This window comes from Botrytis sinoallii (assembly GCF_014898435.1).
Source record: "Botrytis sinoallii strain Bc 23 chromosome Unknown BSIN_022, whole genome shotgun sequence".
NCBI lineage: Eukaryota > Fungi > Ascomycota > Leotiomycetes > Helotiales > Sclerotiniaceae > Botrytis > Botrytis sinoallii.
Genome location: NW_024066049.1, coordinates 220,627 through 239,137, shown reverse-complemented (window position 1 = coordinate 239,137; position 18,511 = coordinate 220,627). Strand labels below are relative to the sequence as shown.

Here is an 18,511-nt window from a genome sequence, read left to right as displayed (position 1 = left end):
AGAACCCCTAGATTTGGTATTAATATCTTCAATCAATATCTGCATATTATATTAAGCTAAAGAAGACCAACAAATCACTCGAATACAAAATTTCCGAATTCCTAATCTACAAATATATTCAAGCTGTTCTATATAAGCAGATTACTATTCAAAACGCCTATCTATTTGATTGCTTTGTCAAATTTATATCTATTATATCTATTTGTTTGGAAATTGTATTTCTCGAAACTCTTACTGATTCTATTCTTGAACCTACTATATCTATTCCAATCACTCAATTGAATAAGCATATCTCTAATCTGAAAAAGTTTGATGGTATTTGCTCTGATCTATATAGATTTATTTAATAGATATATAAAAAATTGAATACAAATAATAATAGATTTCTAATAACTTTTATTTATTTAATTTATATTATTAGAAGATTTATTAAAAAGATATACAAACTTATACTATCTAAAATCTCCTATAGAATTCCTCAGTTCATTGATTATACCGCATTCCTTGAATATCTCGAAAATGCCTTTGAGGATTCTAATCGAATATAAAACATATAGAATAAACTATATATATTAAAACAAAAATATTTTAATTTTAATACCTTCTTTGCGGAATTTCAAAACTCGCCCTAAAAAGAGAAATATCTGATAATACTCTAACTCTACTTTTATTTCAAGGAATCTTTTACGAACTACAAGATATACTATTATATAACCCTACTCCAACCTATAAATTTCATTAATATACTAATTATTTATAATAATTCAATAACCGATTTTATTAATATTAATAACAAGTCTATTATATTTATTCTATCATTTTCGAACTTTATTTCAGAGAATAATCGCTATTCCACTTTTACAATTCGCTAGTTCAAAATCTACTCCTAAAGACTTAATAGATCTAAATTTAGGAAAAAGGAATATACTATTAGAAACCTGGATTTACAATAGGAATATAATAAATACTATCACTATAGCTTTGCTAACTATCTGATATAAGACTATCTATATTCCGATATTCGTTCTGTTCAATTTTGAATTACTATTACTACAACCAACCCTACAAGAATCAGCTCTATATCGAACAATCCTCCGAGGGGCTGAGTCCCTATTCGTTCCCCATCTCGCTCTCCTCCCTGCTTGCTGATCAGCTTAGTCAATTCGGAAAACGGGATATGCTTAATCTAAACCGTAATCAGGACAATCCTCCATATACTTTTTGTTTATCTATTACTACTACTTATAGCTTTTCTTTGGAAAATAAACTAAATAATTATACAGATCTAATAATTCTATCTATTACCCTACTTTTGGAAAAAGATATCCTCTTGATATATACTATAATCGATAGCGAATATAAAGGAATTATCTTTGCAGATCGAAGCTGAATATTTTTCTAAAAAATATTAGTATACTAATTATTTATAGTATTCGAAGTTATAGGATTCAATAAAAATATTCTACCCAATAATCAAGTTATCTTCTATATCCAAATAGAACTCAGAATCAACAATTATATTGAGAAGAAGATCGTTTTGTATGTAATCGAGCTAGCCCATTATCCTATTATACTAAGAATAGTTTAGCTTAAGAAATACAATCCTTGTATCGACTTTGCGACAAACTTGTTCCAATTCGATAGTTTGTTTTGCTACGAATTTTGTAATATTTTGTTCTGCTTGTTCTATATAAAAGCTTTATTAAATGTTTCTTCAAAAGCCTGATCTGTATACCTGCCTGCCTATCCCGAAGGATTAAAGAATAAGGATATAGTCACAATCTCCCTAAAAGCCTATTCAACTTATACCCATCGGAAATATGAAATGTTCCAAATATCGATTGAACAAATTGATAATATTCTAAATAAAAAGAAGAAGGTATTTAATCCCAAAAACCTATTACCCGAGTTCCGAAATTGAAAAGATATCTTCTCCCCAAAGAACACAGAAAAGCTACCCCCTTATTAACCGTACAACCATAAAATCCATCTCAAAAAAGAAGCTATTCCTCCTTTCAGCATTTTATATTCTATATCCCACCCCAAATTAAAAATCCTAAAAAAATAGCTAGAAGAGAATCTTAGAAAAGAGTTTATCTAACTAAACTCTTCCCCTACCACTTCCCCTATTCTGTTTATCAAGAAGACTAATAAAAACCTCTGATTTTGTATAGATTACTATACTCTAAACAACCTTTCGGTTAAAAACCAATATCCTTTACTATTAATAAAAGAATTTTTAAATAATCTAAAGGGAATAAAATATTTCAATAAAATTAATATCATCTCTACCTTTAATAATATAAGAATAAAAAAAGAGTAGAAATATCTGATTGTATTTCATACCCGATTTGAACTATTTGAATTCCTGATTATATTATTTAGACTGACAGAAGCACCCACAACCTTTTAGAAATTTATTAATAATTCTCTACAAAGATACTTGAATATATTTTACACTGTTTATCTGAATGATATTCTAATATATAGCCAAATCTGAAAAAAACATATTCATTATATTTAAAAGATTCTACAAATATTATAGAAAGCCAGTTTGTTCACTAAATTCAAAAAGTACGAATTCCTGAAATTCAAAACTAAGTTTTTAGATCTTATTATAGAAAGAAATAATATCCAAATAAACCCAGAGAAAATCAGAATTATTATGAATTGGAAACCATCTATTATTATAACTAATGTCCAAGCGTTTATTGGGTTTGCAAACTTCTATCAATAATTTATTAGAGATTTCTTGAAGATTATTAGCCTAATAATAAATCTGACTAAAAAGAATATTCCATTTCTATAAAGCCCTACTTATCAAAAAGCATTTGACTAATTAAAGCGAGCATTTATCGAAGCCCCTATCCTGGCTTCCTTCAATTGGGAAAAGGAAATCATCTTAGAAACTGATACCTTCAACTATATATCTATTGGAGTATTTTCCCAATACAATAATAAAAAAATACTAAGATCTATTACATTTTTCTCTAAAAAATATTCAATAGCTAAATATAACTATAAGATTTATAATAAAGAACTATTAATTATCATTTGTTATTTCAAAGAATAACATTTAGAGCTAAAAGATATCGCTTTTTCAATTCAAGTTATCATTAATCACCGAAATCTGGAATATTTTATTACTATAAAGCTATTAAATCATTATCAAGTCCACTGATTCGAATTTCTGTTTCGATTTAATTTCCAAATTATTTATTGTTTTAGAAAACTAGATGCCAAACCTAATGTACTAATCAGAAGATTAAAAGATTTTCCTAAAAAAAGGAATAAACACTTTTTATATCAAAGCTATACTATTCTGAAATAAGAGAATCTGAATTCCGACTTATTTCCTACTATTATTATTCTAATTAAATCCAAGATTACCAAGAAAGTATATTTCGCTATAATCATTTGTAACTAGAGAAACCCCGATTCTACCAATATTATTAATCATTTAGATTCCAATAATATTATAATTTTACTAGAAAATAGTAAAGTTATAAAGCCTGCAATTCCATTTATTATATCTATATCTAATCCCGTGATACAACTAAAAAACTCAAAAACCTTTTTAAACCTTCTTGCTAATCTACTTATCTTATTCCATAAAAACTATCAAACTAACCCTGTATTCGAATCTGTCCTGAAATCCCTACAAGAGGAATCCCCGAAACATTTGAAAATCATTCTTGTTGAATATACCGAAAACAACAACCTGCTATATTATTAAGGGAAATTATATATTTCCAATTATAATCTTTTAAAAACCTATCTACTTTATCTGTACTACAAATCACCTACTGCTGGTTACCTGTATTATATCTGAATCTTTGAATTATTGTTCCGAAACTACTACTAGTCTGGATATTACAATTATATTATACAATGAGTCTATAACTGTTATAGTTGTTATCACACTATCTCGAATCATAAAGGCTAGGAAGAAGTTCTCTGCTTGCTCCCAATCCTGCAGAGAGCTTGGCAAGATATCTCGATAGATTTCATTATATATTTATTCGAAAATACCAATTTCGATACTATTATGGTAATAATCAACCAATTAACAAAAATGAAATATTTCTTGCCCTACTATAGTACCTACAATTCCGAAGAGATTGCCTATTTGTTCCAAAAGAATATCTAAAAGCTTTACAATTTACCCTTATCCATTATATTTGATTATAGAGTTCAATTTGTTTCTGAATTCTAAAAATATATCTGCAAGTGCTTGGGTATAGCTATCAAGCTTTCGATCGCTTATTATCTTGAAATTGATAAACAAATCGAAAGGGTTAATACAATATTAAAGCAATACCTCCAATTATATATAATATATCTATAGAATAATTAAACAGAATGACTTCTATTTGCTGAATTCTTTATTAACAATATCTAATTCGAAAATATCCGAATAATCCCGTTCTTCTCGAATTACAGATTCTACCCCTACCTAAACTTCAAGTTCATATTATTCCAAATAACCATCCTATTATACAAAACACTAAAGAATTCATTACTAAAATGAAAACCATTTCCTTATACTTATAAATCAAACTGATTGCTAATCAAGCTCGATATTCGAAAAATACTAACACTCATTATTCCTCTACCCATAAATACCTACCCAGCAATCTGATCTAACTGAATACCAGAAATATCAAAACCCTACATCTATAAAAGAAGCTCGATTAAAAGAATTTCAGGCTTTTCAAAATCTTGAATCCAATAAGCCTCTATACCTATAAACTAAAGCTTTTAGTTTCGATAAAGATTCATCCTGTTTTCTATATCAACCTACTATATCCTGCACATAATAATCCTATTCCTAAATAATATAATCTGTTATTACTTTTTATAAAAATAAACAGTCTCAAGCATTTTAAGATTACCGAAATCCTGAACTCCCGTTAAAAAAGAAAAAATTATAAAGAACCTTACTTGAAATACACTATCCATTAGATTGACTATAATACACCAACCAAAAAATCTATAAGCTACTTAAAAGATATATAAAAACTGATCCGTAACTTCTATCATAAATACCCTAACAAACCCAATCCCGTTTAACCAAACCCCGCCTGCCTATAAATTGTAAACCATAATATACCACCTTGATAAAGCTTGATTCTTAGAAAAAAAGTAATATCACAATATAAGCTTATATAATATATTAATCCTATCAAAAAGAACCAAAAAGAATACTCACACCAAAGCACAAGCAAGCTAGAGCTCGATCGGACTAGCTCGCTGTGAAAATTCCATATATCTTCAACTCAGAAGATCCTGTATTGTAGCTCTTTAAGCTATATCTTAATCCTCAATCTAAACCTATTACCCAAATCAGTATAACTTTACCAGATTAAGATAAAGTTACTAGAACCCTATCCCGCCCGCCTGCCCCCGTGATAATTCTTCCTTTCAACTACTCAAACTAAATACTTACCCTTATTATCTCAATATATATTATACATTATATATCACTCATCACTTATCACTCACTACTCACCATTCACCACTCACCACTCACTACTCATTATTTACCACTTACCACTTACTACTCACCACTCACCACTTACTACTCATCACTCACCACTCACTACTCATCATCCAAATTCAAATACAAAACAAAAAAACTCACTCCCTCATTCACACTTTATCCAAACCATCAAGAAAACTAGAAAAAGATATAAAATAACATAAAATAATATAATACAACACGATATCTCTCACTAGATATCACCCTAAATACAAAGTAAGAAATGCCATCCATTCCTCGCCTAAATCCACCATCCCAAAATACCAACGCAACGCATATTGATAAGATAGATAGATAGTTGATCCCCCAAATTGCAAAACCCCAGCATGCATGCATGTATCCCCCACGCAAGCGAATTCCCAGGAAAATAAAAAACTCCTTGTCCAGCTTAAAAAGAACCCAGTGAACCCAAATTCAAACTCAAGTTGGTATCAAATCAAAAAGGACATTTCCCACCCCACCGGACTGCTTGGTCCAAATAGCTTATTTCTCTTCAATCCTCAAGAGTAAAATTCCTCCATAAGCCTCTGATAACTTTGAGAATCCTCTCCAGATTCATCTTTATGATAGCCGCCAAAGTATCTATGAGCTCATTCGCGCTGTATCCACCATATTTGGTATATGATGATCGAACCGCGTTGTGAATAGCTCTCGTTTCAACCATCAGGTAATCCATTGCTTCCCCTCAAATTCCCTCATCACCCCATTCAAAATGTTCATGCCAAACTGAGAAAGACACCATTCATAGCAGCTTTGTCCCACTTGACATACTTCCCCTTCCCTTTGTCAATTTCATAATACTTATCATAAAATCGATCATATAATGGTTTTATCAAGCTTGAAATCTGTCGTGCCAAGAGTTCTCTGACTTCTTTCTCCATCATCAATGACTTATGTTTCTGTATTAAATCATCAAAAGATTGATTAAACATCTTGAATTTCTCCTTGATTTGATCTTTCTCTTTGGAACCCAGAGCCTTAACAACTGCTGCGCTATCGATACCAGCATTACCGGAGCCAGATTGTGGGCGTACATTACCACGGTTTGTGTATTGAACGTCCAGTAGATAACCAGATGGCTCACGCCATGCAGCTGAGTAAAGACTTGTGCCCGATTTGATCCATCTTTCCACCTCTCCCATTTTTGGTGCTAGTAATCCATTCAATTCACTCGTTTCAATCATGCGCTTCACAACTGTCGCATTATTTGCAATGAAAATTCCTAAAGCAGGCTTGCCACCCTTGAGTAATGCTTTCGCTTTTTGATCCAAACTCGAAAGAAGAGCTTCGATTGTGTCAATGCAGTAATGTGCGAAAATTTGTTTTCCATCTGCATTAACATCGAAAGATTTAAGACTGGGGATTTGGTCAGTTGAACCTTGAGGAGTGGCACTAGATTTCCAACCACCGTCACCGATGGAAATCATAATACTTGAAACTGGTCGAAGAAATTCAACCATAGTCTGTAATCGCATCATGGATTCGGTAGTCATTGGAACCGTGGCGGCATCAGGAGGTAGCATCTGCAGGAGGTTAATTTTTCGTCGAGTATCATCCAGGAGTTCGGCTAATGAGCCTTTGGCGGTTTCTCTTATTGGCTTGAGCGCTGATGCGAAGGAAGGTTTCAACTCTCCTGTCCTACTTTCCAGATTTGAAGAGAGATTTGAAATAATTTCAACAATCTCATAAGCAAGGTAACAGTCCGTTGTTATATTTGACTTGATGTGGTTGTTTAATTCTCGAAGGGTTCGTGATAATTCTGCAATGGCTCCTTGACAAGTTAAATTGAAAACTTTTCCCCATTCATCGCGAGTAAAAAGAGCGCATATATTATCGTATTCGGCCAAGAATGCGCCTTCCATACCCATCGCATATGTTCCAATTCCATTAGTTCCTTGTCGATACATAGCATCCGGTGTCTTCTTCTTTGCGGTATTCATCGATGCTGACGCGAGATTTTGTAACGTGGTTTTCAAAAAAGGTCCCCGAACACTTGCATATGATTGCATAACCGGCGATTCCGTAACAAACCCAGATTGTCTAACGACTGAACCAATATAATTTGTAATAAGACCCAATCTAGTAGTTTTATCTTGAGACAATAGAGGAAATGGTTGATTCTTGGTGATATAGTGTAAAGGCTCGAGTGGCTGAGAATCTTCTTGGAGAAGCCCTTGAAAGTATGATTCCAATTGTGTATTTCCCGACTTTGATAATTTGCTAAGCTCAACCATAGCTTGTTGATTTGATCGTAGATTCGTTCGTTTCATATCGGCGAGAGCTTTATTGACGCGCTTAACAGAACTGAGGAAAACCGCCAATCCGACCGCTTCGGGGCTATGATTTGTTAGTGACGTCTGCAGTTGGCCAATAGTTATGCGACATACCCTTTCCTAATAATATCCTCTTCATTGCTTTTGATATCTGATGGTTGTCGTATTCTGTCGATTGCCGCGATTACTCCATCGATATCTGCGCATATGTATGAGAATGAGTTAAGTGGTTTGCGCGGTCAAAAACTTACTCTGGCCTAAAATTTGAAGCTTTTGAGTATTACCATAAATTGGCCCAATAGCTTCTTGCACCCCCTTTCCTGTCGCATCTAATCTCCCCAGACTTGCTTGAATTTTCTTTGTCAATTGACTCGTCTTTTCCAATCGACTTTTCAATACATCGACTTCAGCTCTTGCTTCCTCGTCGGCAGCTTGTCGTCCTCCTAAGCCCACAGCCATATTTGAAGATGTGAGTGACCAAGCTCTTCTACCAACGGGTACGGAGTACATATTGTCATTTGTGGGGGCTAGACGCTAGACTTAATGCGATCAAATAAGGCGGTGGAACGTGGCAGGATTGTGTGTGGAGATTGTGAGCGAGCTTGAAGAACATTAATATGTACCTGGTACCTAGCAGGTTGGATCAAGTTTGAATGAGAGAGAGGTAGGAGGTACTTGTTATTATGATAATGTATGTGGATGATATTGTAGATTGATGAAGGAGTCAAAGGAAGAGGAGGAGAAGAAGGAGAACGACAAGAACAAGAAGAAAGAGGAGGAGCAGAAGGACAAGAAGGACAAGAAGGACAAGAAGGACAAGAAGGAAAGAAGTAGTAAAGGGAGAACCAAGAAAGTATATCTTCATTTCCGAGACCAGTGAATATTCCGATCTATCAATGGCAGTAGCACACATATCAAGATTGGAAGGAACCATAACTACCTATCTGGGCATCTATCTACAAAGCTATTGAAAAATGGCAATCTCTTCATCTCATGATCCCCATCCCATCCCGTCCCCATGATACCTTTTCTTTTCTCGGTAGGACCCACGCAATATTACCTGGGTATTGGATGTACCAGTATTTGGCTGGATGGATCTGGTATTCTTTTTTATTCCTTGTGTAGGTAGGTAGGTAGGTAGGTATACCTGGTACAAGTTATGAAGGGACTTTGAATTATCATCTCTCTCCCTCTCACCAAGAACATGTCGTCGTGGATATGATATTATATCTTCATTCTCCGTCCCGAGTACATACATGTATCAATTCCCATCCTTTTCACCCTTTGGAGCAATGCATACATACATACCTAGGTACCTACCTACCTACCTACCTATCACAAGCAAATTCAATGTGTGGCGTACGTCGTTGATAACAACCGCCACAGCCACACATCCCACATATGGATCCCACCCATCTCCAAATAGATTTCTCATATCATCTTTGGATTCTAGAATACCCGTACCCACATCATGTCATATCATATCATATCACATCACATCATATCATTTCATCCCATTTCATTCTTTCTTCCTCCTTTCACTCCCCGCCCGGACTTTTCGCTCCACTACAAGAACATAGAACATGGTTCTTATACCGAAACCCATGCTATTCGTTCGAATCGCGAGTCGCATTCGTTTCATTTCTTGTCGTCATGTTGACTGCAAATGTTTCTCGTCGTTTGTTGCGTCTTGAACAATCATATTCACACAATCCCATTTCATCATGTCGCTCTTTGAGTTCGACAACATTAATTCATAGAAATTGTACATCCCACCACAAAAGATTACAAACGAGAAATCTATTCGCTTCATCCAAGAAGAAATCACAACCCAAGATGTCTTCGTACGCTCAATATTCAAAGCCCTTGGTGGGGGTCACATCCACGATAATGGTTCTCGGTCTATCTTATATCCTATACCAAAATGATTATCTTGACGTACAACCTTTACCAGCTACACAACCACGCGCAAGGAGACCGCCAACAAAAGAAGAACAAGCTGAAGCACGCGCACAAAAGGAAGTTTTGAAAAATGCCAAAGAACTTTCGGCGCTACCTTTTCAAGCAGATGCAGCAGCAGGAGATGGTTCGGCATGGGGAAGTTTTATTGGTACATTCAACAATTTCTCCATAACATCCGACGAACAATGGAGAACTGTTTCGGAGACTTTTGCAGGATATTCCGATTATATTATGCCGGATTGGGCCAAAGTTCTACCGGGATACATTGACAAATTGAGAAGGGAATTGAATATGGCACCAGGCTCGTTGGCAGATGATATATGGAAAGAAGCTCAAGATTCGGACATCAATCCTGAAATCAACTATTCTGCATCCGTACGAGTATCCAACGATCTTTGTGATGAGGAAAAGGCATTTTTAGACAAAAGAAAGTTCATGACGAGAACCGCCCTGGCAAAATACTTGGGTCTGCCGGAAGAATCTATTCATCCGGATGATGTTCCACGTATTGCTATGGTGGGATCTGGAGGTGGTTTACGAGCTTTGGTAGCTGGCACAGGTTCAATGTTAGCAGCTGACGAGGATGGTTTGTTTGATTGTATCACTTATACAGCAGGCGTCAGTGGTAGTTGTTGGCTTCAGTCTCTTTTCAACTCATCTCTTGGTGAAAGACGTTTTGATAGATTGGTTGAGCATTTAAAAGCACGAATTGGAATTCATATCGCTTCTCCTGTCGATGCATTAACCGCTCTTAACTCTGCGCCCACCAACAAGTTCCTTTTGAGTGGATTTGTCGAAAAGCTGAAAGGAGATCGTAATGCAGAATTTGGTTTAGTCGATATATATGGTTTACTACTAGCGGCGAGATTACTCGTACCAAAAGGTGAACTTGGTGTGGACAATCGAGATTTAAAGATATCGAACCAACGAGATTATATCAATAATGGTGAAAATCCGATGCCCATATATACAGCAGTACGTCACGAGATACCTATAATAGAGGATCTCAGCGAACAAGAAAAACAAACAGAAATTCCTTCCGAAGCTACAAAGGAGAAAGCTGTGAGAGAAGCTTGGTTTGAATGGTTTGAAATAACTCCATATGAAATGTTTTGTGAAGAGTTTGGAGCAGGAATTCCAACTTGGGCACTAGGTCGGAAATTCGAGGGTGGACAAGACATTCCTCATGAAGAGACTGGATTGCGAATACCCGAGCTACGACTGCCACTTCTTCTTGGGATTTTTGGAAGTGCTTTTTGCGCTACTTTAAGTCACTATTATAGAGAAGTCCGACCTTTGGTTAAGGGATTGATGGGATTTGGTAGTATCGATGATATGATCGCAGGACGAAATGAGGATTTAAGTAAAGTTCATCCGATCGATCCAGCTAGTATCCCCAACTTTGCCTACGGAATGAAGGGACAGCTTCCGGAGACGGCTCCAGAAAGTATCTATCAAAGTACACATTTGAAACTCATGGATGCTGGAATGTCCAATAATTTACCTATCTACCCGCTACTTCGACCAGGAAGAGAAGTCGACGTGCTCATTGCTTTTGACGCAAGTGCAGATGTTAGAACAGATAATTGGCTATCAGTGGTTGATGGATATGCAAGACAGCGTGGCATTAAAGGCTGGCCGATTGGCGTTGGCTGGCCAAAATCAAGCGATTCAGCTGAGAAAACAGAACAACAATTAGATCAAGCTCAAGTCAGTACCGCAGCCGAAGCAGAAACCAAGTTGGAAAAAGCACAAGAGGAACAAGCGACGCATTTGGAAAGGGTCGTGTCAAGCGAAGAGAACCCAAGGAGTTTGGATGCGGAAGATAGTGGTGATTTAGGATATTGTACCGTGTGGGTGGGGACAACCGAAGAACGGGTCGAGGAGGAACCACCGTTATCTAAAGCGGTGAAGGAAGATTGGCAATTGATGACACCGGATGCTGGGATCGCCGTGGTTTATCTACCGTTTCTCGCGAATCCCAAGGTCGAGGGCGTGGATCCGGCGATTAGTGATTACATGAGTACGTGGAATTTTGTTTATACCCCGGATGATATCGATCGTGTGGTGGAGTTGGCGAAGGCGAATTTCGCAGAGGGGAAAGAACAGATTCGACGGACGGTACGGGCGGTTTATGAGAGGAAGAAGAGGATTCGAGAGGAGAGGGAAGGGGAGGAGAGGGAAGAGAGGTTTAGGAGGAAAGTGCGATTGGGGATTGTGGGGAAAAAGGGGGAGGGGGATCATTTTCATTTGACGTGATTGAGTACCGGTAGTGTATCATTTAGTTTAGTTTATTGTATTGTGTTATCATTTTTTTCACGTGTGGGAATGAAAATTTGATTCTGATTTTGTATATTGGATTGATTAGATTTCAATTGATGTGTATGTATGTATAGCTTGTATTTGTTTATCTTGTAAATGATGATTACCTACCTACCAATCTACCCACCTATCTACCTACCACCAACCTACTTATTTATCAATACCTACTCAGCACAAGATCCCGCATGAATAGATAGATTGATAGATTGATAGATTGATAGATTCCTAGTAATAATAGATATCTAGCATGCCTAGATTCCTAATAGATTCCTAGTAGATATCTGGTAGATATCTGGTAGATATCTGGTAGATTTCTAATAGATATACACAATCCCAATACAATCCCAATACGGAAGGTTTGAGGGATGGATGGAGGGATGGAGGGTTTGATGGTGATGGGTAGATGGATGGATGGATGGTTTGAGAGGATGGATGGTTTAAAAGGGAGGGAGGGAGTGGAGATTGGTGTAGGAAAGAAATCGTTGATATTTGATATTTGGTATTTGGTACTGAGGTGCTTGGTGCTTAGATGCTTGGGTAGGTAGTTGGATAGGTAGTTGGATAGGTGGATGGATAGGGAGGTAGGTGGGTAAGGAGGTAAATAGATAGGGAGGTAGGGAGATGGAGAGGTAGGGAGATGGAGAGATAGGGAGATGGAGAGGTAGGGAGATGGATAGGGAGATAGATGAGATAGATAGATAGGGGGGTAGGTGGGGTAGGTAGATAAATGGGAGATAGAAAAGAGAAAGGGGGGTCGGAGAAGAGTAAAAGTCTAGCTTAGATACTTATATAGATAGATATATAGATATATAGATATATAGATACAAAAGAAAGAAAAAGAGAAGTTTTGAGACGGGATGATATGATATTAGAGATGTGATATTAAAGATGTGGTTTTACGATTGAATTGAATTGGTTGATCTGATGGAATGGATGCGGTAAGAGGTGGTATGAAGTATGGTTGATGTATGAATAAATGCATGTGTAAATATCTAGTACGAGGTGAAGCGATATGTATATATAAAGCGATGTATATATTATTATTATTCGATATATTGTATATTTATACTATATGTGTATTCTACAATAGATTGTTGTATGACATATATAACATATGATATATATAGCTAATAGGTATGAAATATAAAATAAAGCAGTAAAAAACTAAAACACAAGAAGTTTTCACCCTCTAGCTAGGTACTCACTCATACAAATACCTAGGTACTACAGTATGCCCGAGATAAAAATTGACATCGGGACTCGGAAGTGAAAAGTGAAAATTGGAAATTGGAGGCCGGCTTGCTTGCTTACTTACTTGCTTGGTTTCCTGCTCGCTTGGAGACTTGGAGACGACTCACGAGACTTGGAGCGGGATGGAAAGGAAGGACTGAGATGAAAAAAGAGAAGAGAAGAGAAGAGAAGGATAATGGGTAATGGGTATGGGCATGGGTATGGGTATGGGTATGGGATGGGATAGGATAGGATGATAGGATGATAGGATAGGATAGATAGTGGGGTGGATATCTAGGTAGATAGTGGGGTGATGATGTGGTGGCGCGGCTTTATTTTGTTTTACGGAGGTATTTATTTGGTGTGTGGTTTTGATGATGAATGTATTTGTAAGGGGACGTGTGGTTGTATGATTGTATGATTGTGTAGTTGTTTAGATGAATATGAGTGATGAATGTATTTTGTATTTGTATTTGTATTTATGTTTTAATAGAGGGGAAACGAGAGAGGGAATAGGAGAGTAATAGTAATGAGGATATATATAAAGTTTATCTAGATGTTATTATATTTTCTTGAATAAATGAGTTGATTGATTGATTGATTACTAGCTATATTTTCTCTATGAAAACTCTAGAAGATAATGAAATCTTGAATTTATATTTATCTATATCTATTATATTATATATAGATTTAGTTGTTTTATAGATGATAATTCATTATATCAAAACTTATTATCTCATCAAAATACTAGTAAGTATCTCCCTATCTAGATATATATTAAGAAAGACTCAAATCGATCGATTTATAATTTATAATATATATATACAAGAACTCCGATACATTTCGTATAAATCTGAAAATCAAAGTAGGAGATCGATAAGAAACCTTCATCTATATACCGTAGGTATCTTGAAGTCTGTGCGTCTATATTCGTTTTCAGACTATATCTAAATGAGAGTGGCTGAGCAGAAGAACTCGTGTTGTTTGTTCCTTGATTTACCTATCAATCCATACATAAAATACTTACTTAGGTACCTACGATATGATGCATGCATAAATGAAATCTCTACCTACCACAGCAATACCACATCCCGTACATAGATATTCAGGGTTCCAGATTTCCCAGCAAACAAACAATAAAATCATCAGGGTTCTCCTCATCTATCATGCTGATCACAGAAGGGAAGGTCGAAGGATCGGATCTTAGGTGGTGGGAAAGGTTCTGCTTGGTGGGTTGGTGAGTGGTGTGGTTCCTGGCTAATACTTAGGTGAGTTTGACGATGGATGGATGGGTGGACGCGGGTCGGGTTAGAGTTTTTAGGGTCGCTGGTGATGTATGTAGGTATGGTTTTGCGTTTGGTTCTTTTTTTTTCTTTTCTTCTTGGGGTGTGCTTTGGCTTGCTGATCGTGCCGTGTTTGGAATGAGGTGATGGAGAGGGGAATCTGAGCACGCCAGCTTTGGTTTGAGGTTTGGGTGGTTTGGATGGTTTGGATGGAGGATTTATTAGTAGGTAATTGTTGTTTGTACGAAGTATACTTGGGTAGGTAAATAGATATAGCTGATTTGACAGTTTTAAGAAATCGAAATACCGGATTGGTAAGAAACGGAAAATTTACAGAGTAAGATTCTTCACATGTGTTCTTTACATACCATCACCCGTCTACTTCGTACTAGATGTACATACCGAATACGATATTCCCACGTACAATAATGCATGCATGTCGATTGAATTTTACATACGAACGGGACATCTGTACCAAGACCCTAGTTACTTCTTGCATGAAACGTGAGGATGGGAAGACGGTGAAGGATCGGATTCGTGGTCACTGGTTGGTCATTACGAGAAGAGGGCCAGCGAACCTTGGGATGCTGGGAACGCCATCGGTACCTTTTGGATTAGCGGCCGTTCGGTGGATAGATTTTGGGAGGGCTCGGAGGCTTGGTAACTTGGTAGGGCATGGTGGAATGGGATGCTGGTGGTACGAGGTTTTTGGGGTGGGGAGGGGAGGGGGGGGAAGAGGAGCTGAGGATATGGCAGCTGTGCAGATGTGCAGATTGATGTGTGGTTAGCTTGAGGTTAGTTGTATATTGAATGAGTTTTATATGGATTAGATGGGTAGATGGGTTGGATGGGTAGATGGGTTGGATGAATTGAATGTCAGATTGTCAGATTATAATTGGATGCCATTTGAACAACATGTAGTAGGTAAGTTGACGAGATGTACAAAGAGATCGCGTGATAAGGCTTATGGAAAGACCGAAGAAGTATTCTATGTCGTGTAAGGTTGGCGAGAATGAAGGGGGAAAAGGGAGAGAAGGGGGGTGGTAGTATATTCTCTTTGATCTTCTACTAAAACACTTAAGGAGTTAAGAGTCAAGAGAGTCAAGAGAGGGAGAGTCAAAATACTTTCTTCTCCCAATACCTGACTCAAATAATATTCAATGGATTATCGGATGGATCAGATGAATACCTACTCCGTCAACATCTAATCGTCTCAAAGAAGAAAAAATCAAATCAATGGCTTGTGCTTGGATTTGTCTCAGATTGAACCAAGAAGCTCTAAGCCAGGTCAATCACCCGAGCCACCTTTGCGTTTTCCGTCTTCTTCCACCTCGCATTTCTTTCCCATTACCATGATCATTATGATATCCATCTGTATCCGTCTATATCCATTTCGTTTCCATATATTATTTCCATAAACATGTCCATATATGTCCCATATATGTCCATATATAACCCATAATATTCATTTTATATCCACATATCCATATATCCATATATCCATTTATATAATTCCCCATAAAAATAAACTCATCTACCCCATTTCCTCACACCGAACTTCATCTTGAACTTCTTGCATTACTTCGTACAATGAATTAAGTATATAGAGCTCTGATAATCCCGCTCCTTCGATTCCTTTTTAATTTGATTCATGTAAGTTTGCTTCGGACAGTCTTTCAATCGTTCAATCTTTCAATCATCCAATCTTTCAAGTATAAAGTATTGATTCCAACTCCTCGTTCGTTGCTCATTACTTTCCCTCACTTTGTTTCGTGTTTCGAGTGTCTGGTGTTACGATACGAGGATATACAAAGGAAGAAGATCCATAGTGAAGTCAAAGTTCATTCTCGAATTCACTCATTTCTACATCGAAAGAAAACGCATCCGCGACTTGGCAAGACTCAATCAAGAATCATAATACAACATAATCGACTCTTTTCAGCAAGCCAAAGAAAGTCCATTCAAACGTGCATTACATTACATTGCATTGCATGAAGAAGGGGAAGGCAAGGCAAGGCAAGGCAAGGCAAAGGATTCTTCTATAATCGAACAACCACCTGGGCATTCATTCTCATTCAGACCAAGAAAGGGTGATTGGAAAATCGAACATTGGAATCACCTCATCAGAAGGATTTATATCTGCATACAAACCTTGATGCGACTTCCTACATTACTTTATACATTCCTCAAACCTACATTTTCCAATACATGCCAACAACTTCCTTCGATCTCTCGCTCTCACTTCAGAACTACATAACCAACCTCCCTCTCGGTTACAATACAAATATAATACATCAGTCTTTATTATAATTCTTCAATTATGAATCCAACAATGTCTCCACCACTTTCAATGTCTTCGCGCAAAAGATCCTCATCCATATCATCATTCGATTCTTTTGATTCGGATTTCTTCGAACAAACTTATGTCCCACTCTCAAATCTACCAACCCCACCTCTCTCCTCTCATTCCTATGATACCACGGCAGCTCAATCACCAATATCTCTTTTCAGCTCCGATGAAATCCTTGATCCAGACTATTTGGGTATGTACCTCGTAACCTTCCCAACCCATTCCGTCATCACATTATGCACACCATCAACCTTTTTCCTGCACAACATTTAGGCTAATCTCTTTGGCAAAATCTAGGTCCTGCAATCCATCTCACAAATCTAATCCCCTCCTCCACTTCTCTAACCGATCCCTCCACTCAACTAGTGCACGCCATATTAACCCGCGCCGATCTACCCATCGAAATCCTCGCCCTCGCAGTCTGCATCCTCGATTCCCTTAATTCTAGATTTGCTCGCTCGTGGCGAATTTCATATCCCCTCGAATCATCCGAAGATCAATTACTCGAACAATATGATTTCCCCAGTCCACAATGTGCAGAAGAACAACACATCGATTCTACACATCCCGAAGTGATCGTTCTCGCAGCCCTCATATTGGCGATGAATTTAATAGATGATCAACAAGGAACCACCCTTTACCATGCGCAGAAATGGGCAAGAGGATTGTGGAGTTGTGATCAGATTAACTTCACGCAGAGAGCGATTATGGAAAATTTGAATTATAGATTACTACCACTTTGGAAAGAGGAATTATTGAGAAGCGAAGATGAGTATGGCGAGAGCGGCAAAGAGACAATCGTCACAATCATATTGTATGCACGATTGGACACAATCAATGAAGAATTGTGGAATGGGTAGACCGATGAGTAGTGGGAAAGCTTGCAAGGGAATTGAAGGAGAAAATACACCACAACCGACACCAGTTGAAATACCATTTTGTGAAGATTTGGTCATGGGAATCGGAAGTGAACGACCGCTGGGAGGTACATCGATGTTAAGTCGAGAAACAAAAATAGCATTTGGGGGAGTATTGGGTGGAGAGTATCAGGATGTGGATATGGATATTGATTTGGAGAGTTTTCCGACATACGTGGATTCTTTAATGGTTCATGATGAACATATGAATTTTGTATGAGGATGCGCGCAGGATCAAGGCGAGAAGCTGGATCATGTCATGATATGATGACTTTACGATCGCATCTTTACAACCTCTTTCGACCCAAACCTGGGGATCAACAGGGTATTCAAGGATTGTCTTTAACGGTAATGCGTTACATGACAGTCTTTCTTTCTCTCCTGGACAAACCGGAAACGAAAATTAGGAGTAATGTTTATGGGAATGGAATGGAGTGAAAGGGAATTTTGGATCGAATTGTTCTTGGTTGGAAATTGGTTGGCATGGAAAATGGAATGGCGCTTTATACCTCGAGAGAAGAGATTTTGGAACAAAGATTCGAATCTGGTGTTTCTTGTTTTGCTGAGTTGTGGTTGTGGTTGTGATGAGGATGGATGAGGAGGAGGGTGGTGAGTGAGTGGCATTACATAGA

General features: G+C 37.2%; 3 protein-coding genes across 3 annotated transcripts; 2 read left to right on the top strand and 1 right to left on the bottom strand.

Moving 5' to 3' along the window:
- Positions 1 to 6,258: 6,258 nt before the first annotated feature.
- EAF02_009789 (uncharacterized protein) lies at positions 6,259 to 8,325 on the bottom strand (the record flags this gene model as incomplete). The annotated part of the gene is made up of 3 exons (XM_038905837.1): positions 6,259 to 7,879; positions 7,930 to 8,014; positions 8,067 to 8,325. The coding sequence occupies 3 exons, from the start codon at positions 8,323 to 8,325 to the stop codon at positions 6,259 to 6,261; spliced, it is 1,965 nt and encodes a 654-aa protein (XP_038754260.1).
- Positions 8,326 to 9,651: 1,326 nt separating this feature from the next.
- EAF02_009788 (uncharacterized protein) lies at positions 9,652 to 12,036 on the top strand (the record flags this gene model as incomplete). Its single annotated transcript, XM_038905836.1, has 1 exon — positions 9,652 to 12,036. The coding sequence occupies one exon, from the start codon at positions 9,652 to 9,654 to the stop codon at positions 12,034 to 12,036; it is 2,385 nt and encodes a 794-aa protein (XP_038754259.1).
- A 3,888-nt stretch (positions 12,037 to 15,924) lies between these two features.
- Positions 15,925 to 18,099, top strand: EAF02_009787 (uncharacterized protein; the record flags this gene model as incomplete). Its single annotated transcript, XM_038905835.1, has 3 exons — positions 15,925 to 17,155; positions 17,260 to 17,776; positions 17,835 to 18,099. Exons 1-3 carry the CDS (start codon positions 16,933 to 16,935, stop codon positions 18,097 to 18,099), a joined length of 1,005 nt encoding a protein of 334 aa, XP_038754258.1. The 5' UTR covers positions 15,925 to 16,932.
- Positions 18,100 to 18,511: the final 412 nt, after the last annotated feature.